The following is a 16,630-nucleotide window of genomic DNA, read 5'->3' on the forward strand; positions in this document are numbered from 1 at the left end:
TTCTGGGAAATGTAGTTCAGAGGCTAAAAAAGCCCCAAGCACAAAGACTACAACTCCCATGCGCCAAAGGGAGCAGAGAGGGAGCGAACGGTGTTCCAACACCCCAACACCTGAGATCGCTCGAAAACGCTGAGAGCTTCCTAGCAGCCCTCAAGGAAACGTGTATGGTTAAAATCCGAATTCATTTGGTACAAATGCATGTGACAGCTTTGATAAAATACATTGTAGGTGCCGGTCCTTATAAAGGATACATTTTCTTTTAACTAATATTAATATATTTCAGGCTTAAAATGTGACTAGATAAATAACGGAAGAAAAATCCCCTGTGCCAGTGTGTCTGCTGCCGACTCTGTGCACTCTGGCAGAAACCCATCGTGCCTCTCTGGTGCAGGTTTCCGTCTCAATCACCTGGTAATTTATAGTTTGCCTGGTAATAAGGCAGGCAAGCGGTTTTGTTTGGGGTTTTTTTTTGTTTGTTTGTTTATTTATTTATTTATTTTGGGTTTTGTTTTTTTTTTCAAATGAGACATTTTTCTGAGGAACAAATAATAACGAAGTCATGGTGCACTGGATGTCCAGCAGTCTTACAGACGATGGGTTCTTTCTAAAGATTCGGACTGCTTTTCAAATGCATTCACCAAAAAGCTCTTGTAGAGAGATGTTGTGGGTTTTTTTTTTTTTTTTTTTTTTTGTGTGTGTTTGTTTTTTGTTTTTTGTTTTTGTTTTTCCTCTTACAGTTATTTCAAAAAGAAGCGCATCCTGCTCGCTCGGTGTGCAGTGCCACCCTGCCCGTCCCTCTGCCCTGGGCTTACGTGTGGAGTGCAACCGCCTTTTTGTCAGCGTCGTGAGCCTAAACTTTCGGTGATTTATACTTTAGGAGTTTAAACGTGTTTTAAACTGTTGGGTGATGACTTTGCTACCAGGCAGACGCCGTTTCTCCCTGGTGCTCCTGGAGAGTCTCCCCGCCCTGTTCCGCGCGCTCCCTCCTGGGATGGAAAAAGGCGATTTTTGGCCAATGCCCCGGGTTGGAGCAGCGCTTTCCCGGACGCTCATTACCATAGTGCCGTCCCGGCAGCCTCCGCGGGCCCGGGCGGTGCCGGCGGCCCCCGCTCCATCCCTCCGCCGCCTCCCGGTCCGTCCCCGGGGGCCGCGGCGCGGCGGGGCAGCGGGCGGGCAGGAGCGCGGGGGGGCAGCGGGACCGGCCCCGTCCGCTCTGAGCGGGGCGGGGGCGCGGCGGGCCGGCCTCCGGGAGGGCAGGGACAGTCGGTAGCTTTGCGCAGTGGCAGTATCGTAGCCAATGAGGTTAATCCGAGGCGCGATTATTGCTAATTGAAAACTTTTCCCAATACCCCGCCATGACGACTTGAAATATAGTCGGCATTGGCAATTTTTGAGAGCCTCTCCGGAGGCGGATTTTACGTGGTCAAAAGATAAGATTTCAAGGGCATGAGTGGGTACTTCAGGGGCTCCTTCTCAGAAATAAATTTAGTCCAGTGTTCGGGTTTTCTCCACTTGAGATTTTACTGATGCGTTCCTTCGCTGAAAGAAAAAGACACGAACCGTGCTCCTTACGTAAAAGCGCGCTCAGTTTATTAAACCTTGTATTTTGCTGGAGTGCGGGTGATCGGGAAGGACTCGTGCTGGGATGAGGCTCACTGGCGCTGTGGCCGCTCGGGGCTGGCAGGGCTCACGGCCCGGGGAATGCTCGGTGCCGGGGGATGCTCGGTACGGCGGGGAATGCTCGATCCCGGGGCATGCTCGGTGCCGGGGAATGCTCGATCCCGGGGCATGCTCGGTGCCGGGGAATGCTCGATCCCGGGGCATGCTCGGTGCCGGGGGATGCTCGGTACGGCGGGGATGCGGAGCGGCCCCCTGGTTCCGCGCGGGACTGGTCGCGGTGACGTCACGCTTACTTTGCATATTCCCTCCCAACAGCCTTCGCGGCTGCACCGGGGGCGCAGAACGGGCGGCAGAACGGGGCTCGCCGGTCCCGGCGGGGCGCGGAGAGATGCGGGCTGGGCGAGGGGCACTGCTGGGGGGGCTGCAGGCAGGAGCGGGCGGGCGGAGGGACTCGCCCCGAGCGCGGCGGCAACCTCGGAGCGAGTGGTGGCGGCAGCGGGAAAGCCAAGTCAGCTTTGCGCAGTGGCAGTATCGTAGCCAATGAGGTTAATCCGAGGCGCGATTATTGCTAATTGAAAACTTTTCCCAATACCCCGCCATGACGACTTGAAATATAGTCGGCATTGGCAATTTTTGACAGTCTCTACGGAGACTGAACGTTTTGGTGAAAAATAGATTCGAATGGTATCTGGGGAGTCTTAATACGTTTTTTGGTAGACTTTCTCCGATGTGTTTCGGGGTTTGTTGCAGGAGGTAACGCAGCGTTTGCTACTGTTAAAAACGCGGGTTAAGAAGGTGAGGGCGTTCTTGCATAATAAAAAGCTCGTTTATTTTTACGGCGAAGTTGCTGGAAAAGGAATTTGTCGGTGAAAATGGAAGTGGAGAGGCTTAGGTGCTGGAGAAAGGTTTCTGGAGTAGCTCTTGTTGAGCAGAATCTTTAGGAGAGCTTAGCCTCTCAACAGGCAGGGAAGAATCTGGGGGGACTGAAAGTCTGCAAAAGTCCTCTAAAATCTATTAAGGAGCATTTAGTGTAAAGTACTGTAAACTCCATTTTGTGTGCCTTTCTTTATTGACATCGATTGCTTTAAGAAAAAAATAAATTGTAAAGGGCTCCTTATTAGCAAAGAAATCACAAAGCTTTACTCTGGAAAAAGCTGCTGGTGTCAATTCCCATTATATAAGTAAACCCCATCCTTTTCTAATTTGCAGCAATTTAATAGCTAAGCAGCCCCTCTGGAGGGAGACTAATGACTACTGCACACTAGCTCTGCTGAGAGCTGGGAGCAGCTGCCCTCTGTCACTCTGTATGAGTGAGATGTTCCTTCTGCTGCTGACAGCTTGCCTCTGACATTCTCTGGATGGGCACAGAATCAGATCCACGTGTGCCATCTGGATGCTCCTGCCCTGCTGGTTAGACCCTGAGCTGGCAGCTACTTGAAATTTTGGTAGAGTAGAAAACTTAGTAGTGAATGTTAGTGTTTTCTCTTAATAGTTTTAAAAATTCCTTTTAAAAATAACATTCAGTCATGCTGGGGTATTATACACAACAGTGACCAAGAGTGGCAGTGAAATCTCATAGATTGCCTTTGTCTCCCCATTTGTGCCTGTTGCCAGCAATATCAATTGAAATCAAACCCTGAAGGGATGCTGTTACCCTTTGGCAGAATAAGCCATGCTGGTAAATAGCAAAGGTATATGTAGTTTGCAGAGAGTCATCCACTTCAGGTAATTTCTTGATTATTATAAACTATGTTCATAAGTACTGGTTTTATCACTTGATTGTTTCCTCATCTTTGCTGCCAGAATTGTCTGTGATGATGCCCTGGTGTGGTGCTTTCAATCTGCATTGCAAAGTCATGTCCTACATCTTATGTCAGAAACCAAGTTTTTAATTTTGCTGTAATATATCCTTTACAAGGGTGAAGTTGAACCTCGAATGTGGGAGTTACATCTTGTGATTTACTGCTATTGCCTGAAGCCTAAAGCTCTGATTGATTTCACCTGAAGAAAGAGCTAAATCCCCTTGCTTGATGTTCATGTGGCACAGCATAGAGGGCACACACTGCAATGAAGGCATTATCATTGCTCTACAGTTTCAAGTCACTCTCTGGAAACTGCACAGGTAAGTTCTTAACATGCCTTACAAGCCAGTGTAACTTTATTTTCCTTCTCTTACATAGATTGAAAATTATTATGCTTTTCTTTGGTGGTAGCATGAAATGAGCTTGGGTCACTCCTCTGCTTGGCAGTCAGTCTGAAGTGAGAGGACGTGGGTGGACAGTTAAACCATTGACTCTGAGGGTCTTGTGTGTGTCACTGGGTTAGACTGCCCTTTGAGGGACTTGGTCTGTAACTGGTAAATGACTCTTCAACAAGAGGGAAAAGATGCCTTGAGCACATACTCTGGACACAGAGATTGCGTGGAGTGAGGAATACTTGGATTGTGTAGAGACAGGAAGCCCTAAAGTTCAACCTTTTGTTGATGTTGACTCACTGTCTAACTTAATTTCCAGTTCCCAGCCCTGTTTCCCGTCTGCAAAAGGGGGTGGTAACTACTTGTTACACCTTCTGTGAAAGCCAAGGGTAAATCACAATGTGTCTCAGCCACAGGGCACAGCATCAGAGGGAGGTCTGTGTATTTCTAGCAGCAAGCAGGGGTTTACGAGTCAGGGAGAGTCTGAGGCAGAGAGCAGGTAGATGAGGAAACAGGAGTTCAAGGCATTGGGAAAAACAGGGTGAGTGTTGCTTGGGTGAGTTTAGCTTGACCCCACAGTACTGAGAAGTTGTCTTGGCAACTGGGGTTTTAACCTGCCCCTACTCCTTCAGCTCTCACAGGATGCTTAGGAACTGGCAATTTTCAGTAAGAAAAGCAGTTATGAACAGCACCTGGCTATGAGCAGGTTGGTTTTAAAAGCAGTATGCCTAGAGGATAGTATCACTCATGGGACAGCCCTGCCTTCCCACCCCACCAACCCTTTCAAAGCAGTGCTGAAGCTGTAGGCAAAGCTTTAGAAGCAATGACTTCATTTTTTTTTTTTTTTTTTTTGTTTTTAACACTGAGCAGCTTGGGCACAACCCATTTCTTGTGGGTGCAACCCTAACTGTACTATGACAGCTTAATTTCAGCCCTGAGACACGATGGAAACTGTTTCCTTGATTTACATTCACTTCCAGACTCCCAAAGGACATGGTAGGAAGCTGAAAATAAAAACTGCATACCAGGCTACAATATGAACGCAGCACAGTAAGCACTTTATTTATGCAGAGGTAAAAATACAACCCAAGTTGAGGCACGTGCTTGTCACATGTTGCTGGAGGAAACATACAGATCCCAGGAAAGGACACGTTTCTCGTGACCTTAGGCCTGCTGTGTGACCAGGCAGTGCTAGTGGTTTATTTTCTTCAGGTGGGGACATGCATCCTCAAGTTGTTGTTGTACAGACAGTGATGGATTTTGAGAAAATATAACAGTCCCTACAAATAATGTTTTACATTTTGCTGAGGGAGACCATCAAGGGCGATGCCAGGTGATATCTTTGGCATGGATGGTGAAGCATGCAATGAAAATCTTTACTTATATTTATGTTGTATTAGATCTCAGTAAGGATATTATTTTCTGACAAGTTCTGGATTTGGAGTAAAAGCTGGAATAAATTTCTTGAAGGTTTTTGGCTATTTATAAACTTTGACTGGGATTAGGGAGGTGATATTTCTCTGCCCCCCAGTAATAATTCCCATTAAAGCATGACTTAACACAGGAAATAATGATGTCTGACTTGTGCTAGCAGGGGAAACTGGACATGTTTGTGCCTAGAGAATGAAAAATACAGCGTTGGAGATTGTGAGGTCAGCTGTAAGCAGTCTCTGTTTTATGGAAATACAATTCCGTAATCTCAGCTCAACAACAGGACATGTGCTGTTCAGTTCTGGGAACATTCTCTGACTTGGTACTAATTTTGTAAGGAAAAGAGCTATAAGAGTCATGTTTCCTGGATCCTCGGCAGTTCCCACACTGATATTTTTTTGTGTATCTCTCATCAGATTAAGAGGTGAACATTTGGGTTGAGCAACTGTGTTTACTGCCATGTCAACTTGGCTGGAGCACAGTGGGAAACAGTAGCTCTGGTGAGGGCTGAGCTGTGCTGTGGCTCAGACAAGTGACGACTTGGCTGCCTTGGAGTGTTGTTTTACAGAGGTTTGAAAGGAAAAGCACGTGGGAAATGATGGCTCAGGATCATCGCATGAGAAATCCAGGTGGGCTGTTATGGGCTTTGAATACGGCAAGGAGAAGTAGCTGGTGACTTTCCTTTATGGTGGCCACAGCTTGTGGAAAATTGTTCAGGAAAGGTTTCTGCTGCCCAGCTTCTCTGGTAAATCAGCTGAGGCTCTGAAATGTTTGAAGGTTTTGGTGCACAGCCTTAGCCAAGCCCGGAGCGGCAGCATCACTGCCCGGGAGGACATTCCTGGGAAAGGGTCCTGCTCTTCCAGCGACCAGCGCAGGGTTCGTGCCGCGTTCCTGCTCAGTCTCGGGCGAGCCTAGGGCCCCAGGCGAGCGGGACGGCTCCAGTGCGGCAGGACGGGCTCCGGCCCGGGCACAGAGCCCCGCGGGCGGTGGCGGCTGTGGGCGCTTCCCGGGGCGCTTCCCGGGGCGCTTCCCGGAGCGGGCCGGGCACCGCCGGGCTGGCGGCTCCCGCGGCGGCCGCCAGGGGGCGGCGCGGTGCGCGACGGGGGCGCGCGGGCGGGCACGCGCGGGGGCGGGCCGGGAAAGTTGCGGGCGCTGGGGCGGCGGCGGCACCGGCGGGGCGGGAGCGGCTCGGGGCACGGCGGCACCGGGAGCGGCGGCACCATGGACGACTTGGGTGAGTTCCGAGCAGCGGGCTCCCCGCGGCGGGGGTCGTCGCCCTGCCGCGCCCCGGGCGGCGGCGGCCGCGGCCCGCCCGGCCACGCTGCGCCCCTCGGAGCCGCGGGGCTCGGCCGCGCCTGCCGGCGGCCGGGAATGTGCTGCTGCTCCGCGCCGCCCGGCCCGGCTCCCCGCGCCGCCGCCCGCAGCCGGGCCCCTCGGCTGCGCTGTCTCGCCGCCGTCCGCAGCTGGGACAGGCGGTGGCTATCCCGGCCGGGAAGGGCGCCCTGCGCTCCTTCTATGCCCGGAGCAGCGTGCAGCGTACTCGGGTTTCAGCAAACACCTCCTCCCCTGCCCCGCCGCAGCCTCTCCAGCCTGTTCTCGGGCGGGATCCGAACTTTGCGCGGGTATGGAGTGGGGAGCCCTGGGGGTAAGTGGAGCCGGGCTCGGAGCTCATCCTTGTCCTCCCTCTGCTTCTCCCAGGTGTGCTGCATTATACGGTTTCCCGAAACCGTGTAATGGAGAAATGTCAGGCAACTGGTCTCAAGGAAAAGATCTAGAGAATTTTAGTTCCTTTGGTACCAAGCCGGAAAGGGTGTGGATCTGCCAAAATCCCTTGTGCTCTGGGAGGCATTAGGGCGACTGAGTTCCGCTTATGAAACTGATTCAATCAGACACTGGGGAGGGAGAGGCTGTGATCCGTTACTTGCATCCTACCTTTAATGGAAACCAGGCATTCTGTTGACATATAGTCCAAGAAAATTGCAGGTTTATTCCTGGACCTGGAAGCTCACATTACGGTGCTGGCATAAAGCTGGTGGTCACACCTTCAGAAAACAGGCTTTGAATTGGGCTAATGATAAGACTTACAGGGCAAGGAGACCATCTGGTTCTTGGCTTTCTGGTGAAAGGTCTGCCCATGAAGGATTCATGCTCGGGCAGAGAAACCCTCAGCTTGAGTGAAGTAGCACTGTGGAAACAGAAATACTTTCTACTGCAGCTTCTTCTCATGGTTATTGTTCCTTTAAGTGGAGACAGCTCTGTTTACCTTTTTTCTTATCCCTCATTTTGGTTATCTCTTGGAGATTTGGTGCAAGTTCCTAGCGTGTTCAGGAATGCATGGCTAGTCAGAACAGGATTCACTCAGTCTGTGTATTGACTTGGTGAGTGGCCCTTCAGGGTGAGCATACAGGTCTGTGTAGGGCCAGTTTAGTGTCTCACCAACATGCTCTTTAATAAACCATGGGAGCCTCACGGTGCCCGCTGTGAGAGCTGCATTCCTGAACAGTAGTGTGACTTCCCAGTTGTTGGAATAGGCTACTGCAGTCCCTTAACATTTTTTCTTTCCTCTGTAGGAGAATTAGTTGTGAACTGCAAAGAAATTGTGAAAAAGGTCTGAAATCGTGTCTGGTTTGTTCTGAGCTCTAAAGGATATTAGGACAACTAAAAGTTAAAGTTGTGATGTGACTTGGAAAGTAGAACTTTTAGTCTGAGCAACTTGATTTAGTCAAGTCTTAATTACACTGCGTCTGTCTCAGTTTTTGTGCAGCCTTTCAGACTGGACAAGATCTAATTAACAGTGAGCAGCTGAACAGAAAAGTGTGACCCTTTCTCTCTCTAGGCTTTTCTATGGTGTACAGAATTCACCATGGAAAAGCACACCAGCTGTTTGTCCTCTGTGTATCATTGTTAGCCCCAAAATGGCTCACTTACTACTCCAAAGCCATTCACCTTGGGATGAACACATAATGGAACAGTGCTGTGCTCATACAACTCCCCTGAAATAAGTCAGACTTTCGAACTCAAGCGAGAGTTGTTTGTTTTTCTTTCCTCATTATCTATGGGTGGATTATCTGAGTTGTGGATTAACTGTGCCATGGATACAGTCTGCACTGGCTCTGTCCAGAGTCAAGCTGGTTAGGCAGGACTTGTTGGTTCAGGCACAGTGCCATGTGCACAAAGCTTCTCTGCTTCCAGGGACAGTTTTGGCCCAAAAGGAGTTTGATATTGATGTGAGACTTGCAGGTTCAGAGTTGATGTCAAGTAAAATCAGCTCAGATACTTCCACACCTTGCTTCTGAATCTGTGTGGTGCAGAAATGAGTGAAGGGCCTTGCTGGGCATGAGGGAGCCCCTCACAGAGACCATTGGCGTGCCTGTCCTTATCTCCCTGCCTTTATTGGAAAATCTCCTCCCCCTTCCTAGAGCTGGAGGATTTGATCTGTGTGTAGATGTCCACTGTAAAATGGAGGTCCAGAAGCATCTCAGTTTTGTGCTTGGACTGGAGAGGTTATGAACCATATGAGAATAGATTTGTCTTGCTTTGAGAATTCATTTGGAGTTGAAAAAAATCTTCATTCCCTTTTTACCCCCTCCCCCAGCGCTGAAGAAGCTCACACAGGAAACTTCCTGCAGGCTGGAGCTGTGCTGTTGTTGTGGGGGAGCCTCTGTGCACAGGACACACAGTGCTGGGGCTGGATGTGAACTGGAGCAGCCGTGGTGGGAAGGGGGAGGAGAGCAGCTGGCCAGCCTTGCCTGGGCTGACTCCCTCCAGTCTCTGAGGACGCGCATTTTGCCGATGTGCTCGGAGTTGGACAGGAAGTTTGCTGAATGAGTTTGCCATTCTGCAGTGCTGGAAATTGGCACAGAGAGTCCAGCCTTGTCCTCAAGAGTGAGGATTCTGACCTGGGGCTCTTGCCCCTTACAGGGGGTGGCCAAAGCACAGCCTGTACTTCCAGCACACAAGTGACCATCCCCATATGCTTCGGACAATCTGAGACACTGAATGAGATCTTGAGTTACTGGTTCTGTGGTGCTACCTTGCCTAAGTAGTATGAAGGAGCAGATCCATTAGGATCTGCTTGTTGCGGAGGAAGAAACATAATTTGTGTAATGTATCATGTACTTATGGTGAGAGGAGTAGAAGAGAAACTTTACATTTGCTTTAGTCAGGTACTGTTTGATTTTGACTCCAAATTTTTTTTACAGCTTTTTTTCTGAAAGGGGTTGTTTGCAAATACTATTGGGAAACCTTTTGGTAACTTCAAACAGAAGTGTTGTGGCTTTTAGAAGCTTTCATTTGATGAAATTCTCACTTCTCTACTGTTATTTTTTTTTTTAATTTTTGTTTTCAAAGACTTCAGGTATTTTTAAACTGGATTTTGCAATCAAAAACAAAACAGCATTCACTGGAGATTGCAAAAAGTGTTTTACAAAGAAGTTATATGTGTTTAATGGGGACATATTTATGGCAGTGTTTTGGTCCATGTCAACTAGATTGTGAGCTTCTTTTTTAGGTGTGCATGCTCACTTCTAGAAGGATTTTTCTTTTGCATAAGGTTTGTCTTGCAATTTAGTTTCAGAATTCTGGGTGCATAGTTCAGGGGCACAAGAGATTTTGCTTTATTAGTTGTTTTCCTCTGTTTTGGGACTTCTAATCCACCCTCTCTTCAGTGCTTAATCCTCTCAATATTGACTTTAAAGGGAGCAATCTTGCCATTGATTTTTCATGGCAGGGTGGAGGGAGGTGCATGTGTTTCCATCTGTCATCTGTCCTAACATTTGGATGATTGCTGTGCTCTGCAGGGTGGTGCTGTCTGTCCCTCTCCAGAGGGGGATGCTTGCCTGTTTCTGACTCAGTTCCTTTCCTTTGGGAGTCATATGCTGTGCATTTTGGGCTCACTTGACTAAAAGTTTGTTGTGAAATTGCTCATGGTCAGCTACGCCCAGGAAATGGTACTGGGGGAAGCACTGCTAAAGTAATTTGGTGCCTTGGCTTTCTACTGGCTCAGATTCCTGAGTCCTTCCTGCTGCTGGGCGAGAAGGCTGTAAACAGAACTAATGCTCTGCACAATGGGGTTCTGACTTGTCTCAGCTCCTTAGCTGTTGTGACCCCTTGTAAAACAGGGACTTCATTGTCTTGAGCAGCTCAGACAGGGAGTCCTCTGCCTCAAGCAGTGTGTGATGCAGAGAGAGGCTTCTTTTCTTGGTGCTCTATTTCCACGGAAAGGCTGGACTCTGCTGTCTTTAGCTCCTTTGTCTCTCTCTGGGAGAGGTCAACTTATCCGAAGTGTTCAGCTGCCCTCCTGGTTAAAACTGATCCTCTGACACCATCTCTGCCACTAGAGAAACAAATGGGAAACTTCATACATCTTCAACTCACTCTCTCTCCTTCTTTCTTTCCTGGGGAGTCACAATACTTCAGTTTCTCTGGATCCCTTTTTCCTTACCTCTTCCCTTTGAAGTCTGTCTATTACATGAAACAAGTTGTGGAACTATAGAAATTACTTTAAAATTGTAAAAATCTCGCAGCAGAACAAAGACTAATAATGCACTTTATTTAGATCAGAGCTGTTTTTCTGATCTGCTGCTCAGTCAGACAGATATATTGCTTATATTAAAACTCTGCAAATAGAGGGGGGGAAAGCCCGTCTGTGGCCACAAAACAAATCTGTTTGATTTGAACTATTGTGTTAGTTGTGATATCCAGAATCTGATGCAGCTTTGGAGACAGCCAGAGCAGATTGTGAATGCAGTTGTGTGTGCTAGTGGAAAATCAGTGTGAGTGAATTGGATCTCTGGTCCCAGTTTCCTGCTCTGGTCTCAGCCTACACTTCCCTCTTTGTGTACTGATCCTGTGTGTCCCTTTTTGTCCCATGCGGAAGCTGTTAATGAAGATGCTCTTCCAGCTGCCTGAAAGTGAGACATTGTCTGTGGGAAGCTTTCTCTTGCTGTGATAAGATGATGAGGTTTAGGGAATGAGTTCCTTGCTCACTTCAGTCCTCTCCTAATTAAATGAGGTTTAGTAACAAACCCTGGGAGTACAGGTTATCATGACTGTTAGGATATTTCATTTTAAAATGGTAAGTGGGGAACTGTATCATCTGTGGCAGGATTACTACATCTAGCAGTGCAGAGTAGAAGCAAGAAGTGGCACCATTACTTTCCACTTTGGTTGAAGTTGAATGGGTTAGAGAATAGGTTGTGATCTCAGATTGGTTTCAGCTGATTGAACTCTTGGCTGCTGAGGTGTTCCCTGTGGCCATCTCCCTTGCTTGTGTCCACAGTAACTCTTGGACTGTTAACTGAGTCAGCAAGCTGATTCTTCTCAAAGTCTTTTTTTTTATGTGGACAGTGGACTGGGAAGAGAGGCCACCTCTTTCAGCTGTGGGTTATGTTTAATATAGCATAAGGTAATAATTTATCCACAGCCTCAAAAATGTACCCTAACTTAAGGCATGTTTTTTCTCTGTCTGTGAAACAGGGGTAATTGCTCCTTACCTGCAAAGTGTGGTTATGTTGTTTGAGATCTTTGTGCTTCTGAAATAGTTTCCAGCTAAAAAGCTTCTTTCAAGCCTTTTTGGTCACCATTGCTAGAAAAGTTTACAGTGGCAAGTTTGAATTAGATTTACAAGTTTTTATTCCTTTCTCAGCCCTGTTGAATGTTCCCTTTCTGCCTTTCTGGTTGCTCATCCTTTCTTCACCCCCTGTTATGACAGGCTGTGAGTAGGGAGAAAAGATTTCCTTTCCCTTCCAAGTTCCCCACAGTAGTGCTATCCTGGTCTTTCCCTTTACCACAGAGCATCGTGAAGTCATTCAAAGAATGTTGTGTGCTAAAGATATACCATAAAAATAGGAGGTGGGTGATGACTTTCTCATATCAGTTTTAGCTGTTTTTCCCATTCATGCTCATTCTCTTTGCAAATGGCCCCAGAGCAGCAGCAACCAGCTAGCTGGGGACAGTCTCCCTTGGCTGGTGGGGGTTTAAATCCATGTTTTCTGTGTGTATGTGTGTTTTTAAATCCCACTGAAGCAAACAAGTTGAAATGGCAGCTGGAGTGCTGTGGAACAAGTTTGGTGTTGGTGTTCCGGTTACAGGAGCTGACTCCCTGAGGTTGTGTGTGTGTGCTGTTTAGGAGTCTGGTAAACTCTTTTTCTGCTCACACAAATGCAGCTTTTTCTTTTAGCAGACAGTAACTATTCAGAATTTACATGGGAAATTTATCTAAGCAGTTTGAGACAACTGTAAACTGAGGAGTCAGGAGAACTTACGGCAGGCCACAGGGGGAGGCAGCCTGCATTGTTAGTGCTTGGCTCCTTCTTCCCTGAGCTGCACTGGCTCTACACTGTGAACAAGTTCAAGTTATTTAAATGATGATGAGATAGTCTGAAGTTGTCCAGTGCAGCTCGTCGTGCCACTTCTCACAGTGTTCTTATTACCATGTGCACATCTGCATAGATGGCTCTGCTGGGTGAGGTACTGAGTGTCTGGCTGGCAGCATGCAGTGGAGTGTAGCTTGATTTCTTGTGGTTTTTTACTGTTTATTGCACGTTTAAACCTCTAACATTTTACAAATAATTTGAAGAACATCAAAAAAAGTAAATGGCGCTCCAGGGAATAAACCTTTTGAATGACACTGTGCATGGGGAATTGTGCTTTAAATGGCTCAGCTGTAAATCAGACTGTATGGGGGCTCCAGGAATAAACCAGTCCTATGTTTTTGTCACAGAACTGAGCTGGCAGACAGAATTAATCCTGTGTCTGCCTCAATCCCTCACAGGATCTTGCTTTATTTCCATTGCTGAAGAGGAAGATGAACAGAGAATTTCACTTTATGCTATGGGGAAGTTTGTGGTGGTTCAGGGACTGTGGTTAGGCTGAGTTTTAGAGCAGGAGGTGGTAAAAGAAGACAGAGGTAGAAAAGGTCATGGGCAAGAGGGCTGTAAATAATTTGCCATGGATTAGGGGCTTAGTATTCCCTTGTTTTATCCTCTTTTATGGTTCTAAACCAGTTCAGGGCTTCTCTGTGAAAAGGTTTCTTTTGGGTTGAAGCCACTAATTTCAGCTGGGTCAGACAAAAAAGCCCAAGGCTAACTGTATGTCACTTCAGGTTACTGGTGCCCTGTGAGCTGGAGTAAGATGATGGTCTGACTGGTCTCTGCTGCTCATTTTGTTTTACCATTATTTGCATCCATTGCTCCCAGCTGCCTTGGGACTAGGTTTGGATTGGTTTTTATTCTGCTAGCAAATGACCCTTCTTGGGCAAAGGTGATCCCCAAGATGCCTGGAGTAATACTTCCGGTTTGAAGCCCCTGTTCATTATGGTTTTATATGGGAGACCTTTTTTGGGCTGTGTAGGCCTGGTCAGGCAGTGTGACACACAGCTGGAACTATTCTGCCTGGCTGTGAGCAGCTCCAGCAGTCAGACAGGATCCCTGCAGAGAGCTGGAGCACTGGGGGAGGGAAAGAAATGCCATTTCATCCACGTCATGAAGTCTCTTATCAGTGGCCAACTCAGTGTTGTGAGTGGGTGAGCTGCGTTGGCCTGAAGAAGCTGCCTTTTATTTCTCCTGTGAAAGATGAGGAGCTCAGCACTGTCAGTCAGGCTGAGAGCTGTGGAGTTTGAGATGAATTTCTTAGAACCCTAAGCTTGCAGTTTTCAATCTATCCTGCTTGTGTTTAATCTGAGATTTGCAGCTTGGCTGTCCTGAGCAGTTTGCTTGGGCAGTGCCTCACAGCTGCTCTGGCATGCTGCTCCTGCACTTCTTAACTGCCTCCAGCACCTTCTGGCTTGGGGTCATGCTTGAAAGCTTAGGTGTGAGTTAGAGAGAAAATCTGTTAGGTTATCATTCACTTTTCTCTAAGGGTTGGTTAAGGGCTTCATTTGTTGGATGTTACTTTGCCATCAAATGCTGGGGAGAAATCTACTTGAAGCAGATCACCATGGTATGGCTGTGGTGATGTGAAAATGGGACCTTCTGAGCCATCTGGAGCCCCCAGTTGTATTGCTTGGGTCTGCAAAATGCTGTGTGTGGGATGGGAGAGCCAGGGGGCTGTGAGGAGTTTGGAGCAGTGTCTGGTGTGGTCCTGTCCTGGCAGGGTTAGGAGGCTGTTTGCTGGGGAGGAAGGGTTGAAGGAAGGGGCTGGGGGTGGTGCAGGGAGGAAGCTTTATGTAATTCTTGGCTGGCTTTTGAATAATTGTTTTAATGAAATGGAATGCAGTGTATTCAGTACTTGCTTGGCAGAGACAGCTTTTTTTTTTGTTTTCTGTCTTGGAGGGGGGAAAAGAGTTAGAGTTGCTCTATTTTCCAGCTGCTTGAAACACTCTAGGCTTGGATTTGCCATGAAGATAGAAGTGGAATATTGTTCTTGGTGAGGGGGCAGTTACACTGCTGTGCACGTGTGGGACATTGTACATTGGATGTGTAAATGGCAGAGCCTGGTCCCTGGGTTTCTCTGAGGGCTATGGATGCCAGTGTGGTTTGAGGTGGAGCAGGTTAATTTCAAAGTACCCAACAGTAATGGGATGAAAGTGATATAAGGAAGTACATGTCCATATAAAATATGCTTGCATCCAGGTACTTGATAGGAAAATTCATCTCTTTTCCTCTGTGCCCTAGTTCAGGGCATAACAAGGAAGAACATGATCAGCTCAGACAACAAAGTCAACTTAATTTTCAGCAAAGCAGAAATGTGGGGTCTGGGAATCTTGACTTCTCTAGACTAGTGCAAAAGAGGATTGGTGACTTTTATCATAGGATTGGTGGAGGGACAATCAGAGATCATGCTGAAAACCCTTTTTTAGAAAGTAGTATGAAGAAGGATTTATTTCATGTACCTCTGGAAGGGAAGTTTATTCTCATGCTGCTTCTATTTCAGTATTGCTGCCATTTCCATTTTTGGTCAGTGCTGGAGATCGGTCTCTTACTCATCTCTACCTCTCAAAAATCTGCTTTCTCTTTGGTCTTTGTAATTTTTTTCTCACTTGTTCTTTTCTGCAGTCAAGAGTTCTCTTGTGAGTAACAGCCTTTGGTTGATAGAATAAAATTTTTCTTTATCAAATAACAACAACTTGTATTCAGGGCACTGAGATGAAGAAGCTGTCATGTTTAATTGCTTTATTAATACTCCTCTTAGTAAAATACCCTCACTATTTCTCTTGCTGCTGCTGAAACAAGCAAGAGACTTGTGACTGGTACTTGTGTCTTGATGCCAGATGACAGGTACAATGATGGGTCATCTGCCTTCTCATGTAGGAAGAGATAAGAAAACCTTAAACATTCTCCAGCTCTCCTCCATCCACTGGCTCCAATACACTCCAGTTCTAAAAATGTTAGTTTTCTGTCTGGATTTAACAATTTCCTTTCTTGCAGTGGGCCAATGTCATGACATTGTGAAACTCTTGAGCCACATTCTTCTGCCAATACTAAAAAAAGGCAAAACCAAGTCAGAGCTATGCAGCTATAGAGTCATCAGCAGTCTCCATCGAATTGCCACCCACATCTCCCAAAGTGGACCGTGGGACCAGTTCCCACATTCATTTCTGAGACACTGTCCTCCTTTCATTCCCAGAAGCTGCTTTTAAAGTGAAAGCTGCTTTAACTAGATTTTTAACCATGTGCTTCTTGGCCCCTTGTACTCTGTTGTCTTTCAAAGCTGTTGCTTGCCTGCTATCTGCAATAACTTGGGTTATTTTTAAGTTACAGTGCAGTGCTCAACAGACTGAAAGCTTCATTTTAAAACTTTCTACCTATTATAGTTATAAGTAGTACCAAGATCCACACAACTGAAAAATGTGAAATATTTTGTTGTCATTTCCCTCTGCCCTGTTCTGTGAGTTTACATTGTGCTTTTGGCAGTGCTTTGTGTAAAGTCAGTTGTTGATCATGGCTTACACTTTTTGGCTTACAAAGAGTTCGGTGTTGCTTCCAAGTCTGCTCCCACCCTGTTGCAGAGAACCTTTGCAGAAATGAAAACTTCTTGAAAGAAACATGCACCATTTTGGGAGTACTGCCTTAGTAACTGGGTTTGTAACAAGCCAGTTAAACCACATATGACATTTGACACAAGTTCCCATTTTAAAGAAAGGGAAACAACCCACTTCAGAGTGGTTGGCAGGTCAAGGCAGCAAGTTCTTGTTTATCTCTTTATATTGTAACTTTTATCTGGGTGAGATTTGCTGGGACCATTTCTCCTTATTGACACAGGCTTTTTAAACTTGAGATAAAACTTTTTAAGGGTAGATCTGCATTTGTTGAATGTTCTTTGCATTTATGCTTTTGGGAGCTGTGCTTGTTACTTACTGAATGGGAAGTTGCTGGAGCTCATGAAAAGTACACGTTTCAAGGACTAAAATCTGTCAAGTCTGCATTCTGATATCCCATTTAAGAG

The 16,630-nt window shown here is 46.9% G+C and overlaps 1 protein-coding gene across 3 annotated transcripts in view; it reads left to right on the forward strand.

Annotated features, from left to right (window-relative positions):
- Nucleotides 1-3,531: 3,531 nt before the first annotated feature.
- Nucleotides 3,532-16,630, forward strand: part of PXN (paxillin) — a 47,637-nt gene continuing 34,538 nt past the window's right edge. Inside the window, exon 1 of one of the 3 annotated variants that reach the window (XM_079322198.1) lies at nt 3,532-3,742. In XM_079322198.1, the coding sequence (XP_079178324.1) occupies nt 3,688-3,742 (55 nt within the window). In that variant the 5' untranslated portion in view covers nt 3,532-3,687. Of the gene's footprint in view, nt 3,743-6,320; nt 6,480-16,630 lie in introns of those variants that run through there. The other 2 variants (XM_079322199.1, XM_079322201.1) reach the window with 2 other exon arrangements.

The sequence above is a fragment of the Erithacus rubecula genome (assembly GCF_903797595.1).
Source record: "Erithacus rubecula genome assembly, chromosome: 19".
Lineage (NCBI taxonomy): Eukaryota > Metazoa > Chordata > Aves > Passeriformes > Muscicapidae > Erithacus > Erithacus rubecula.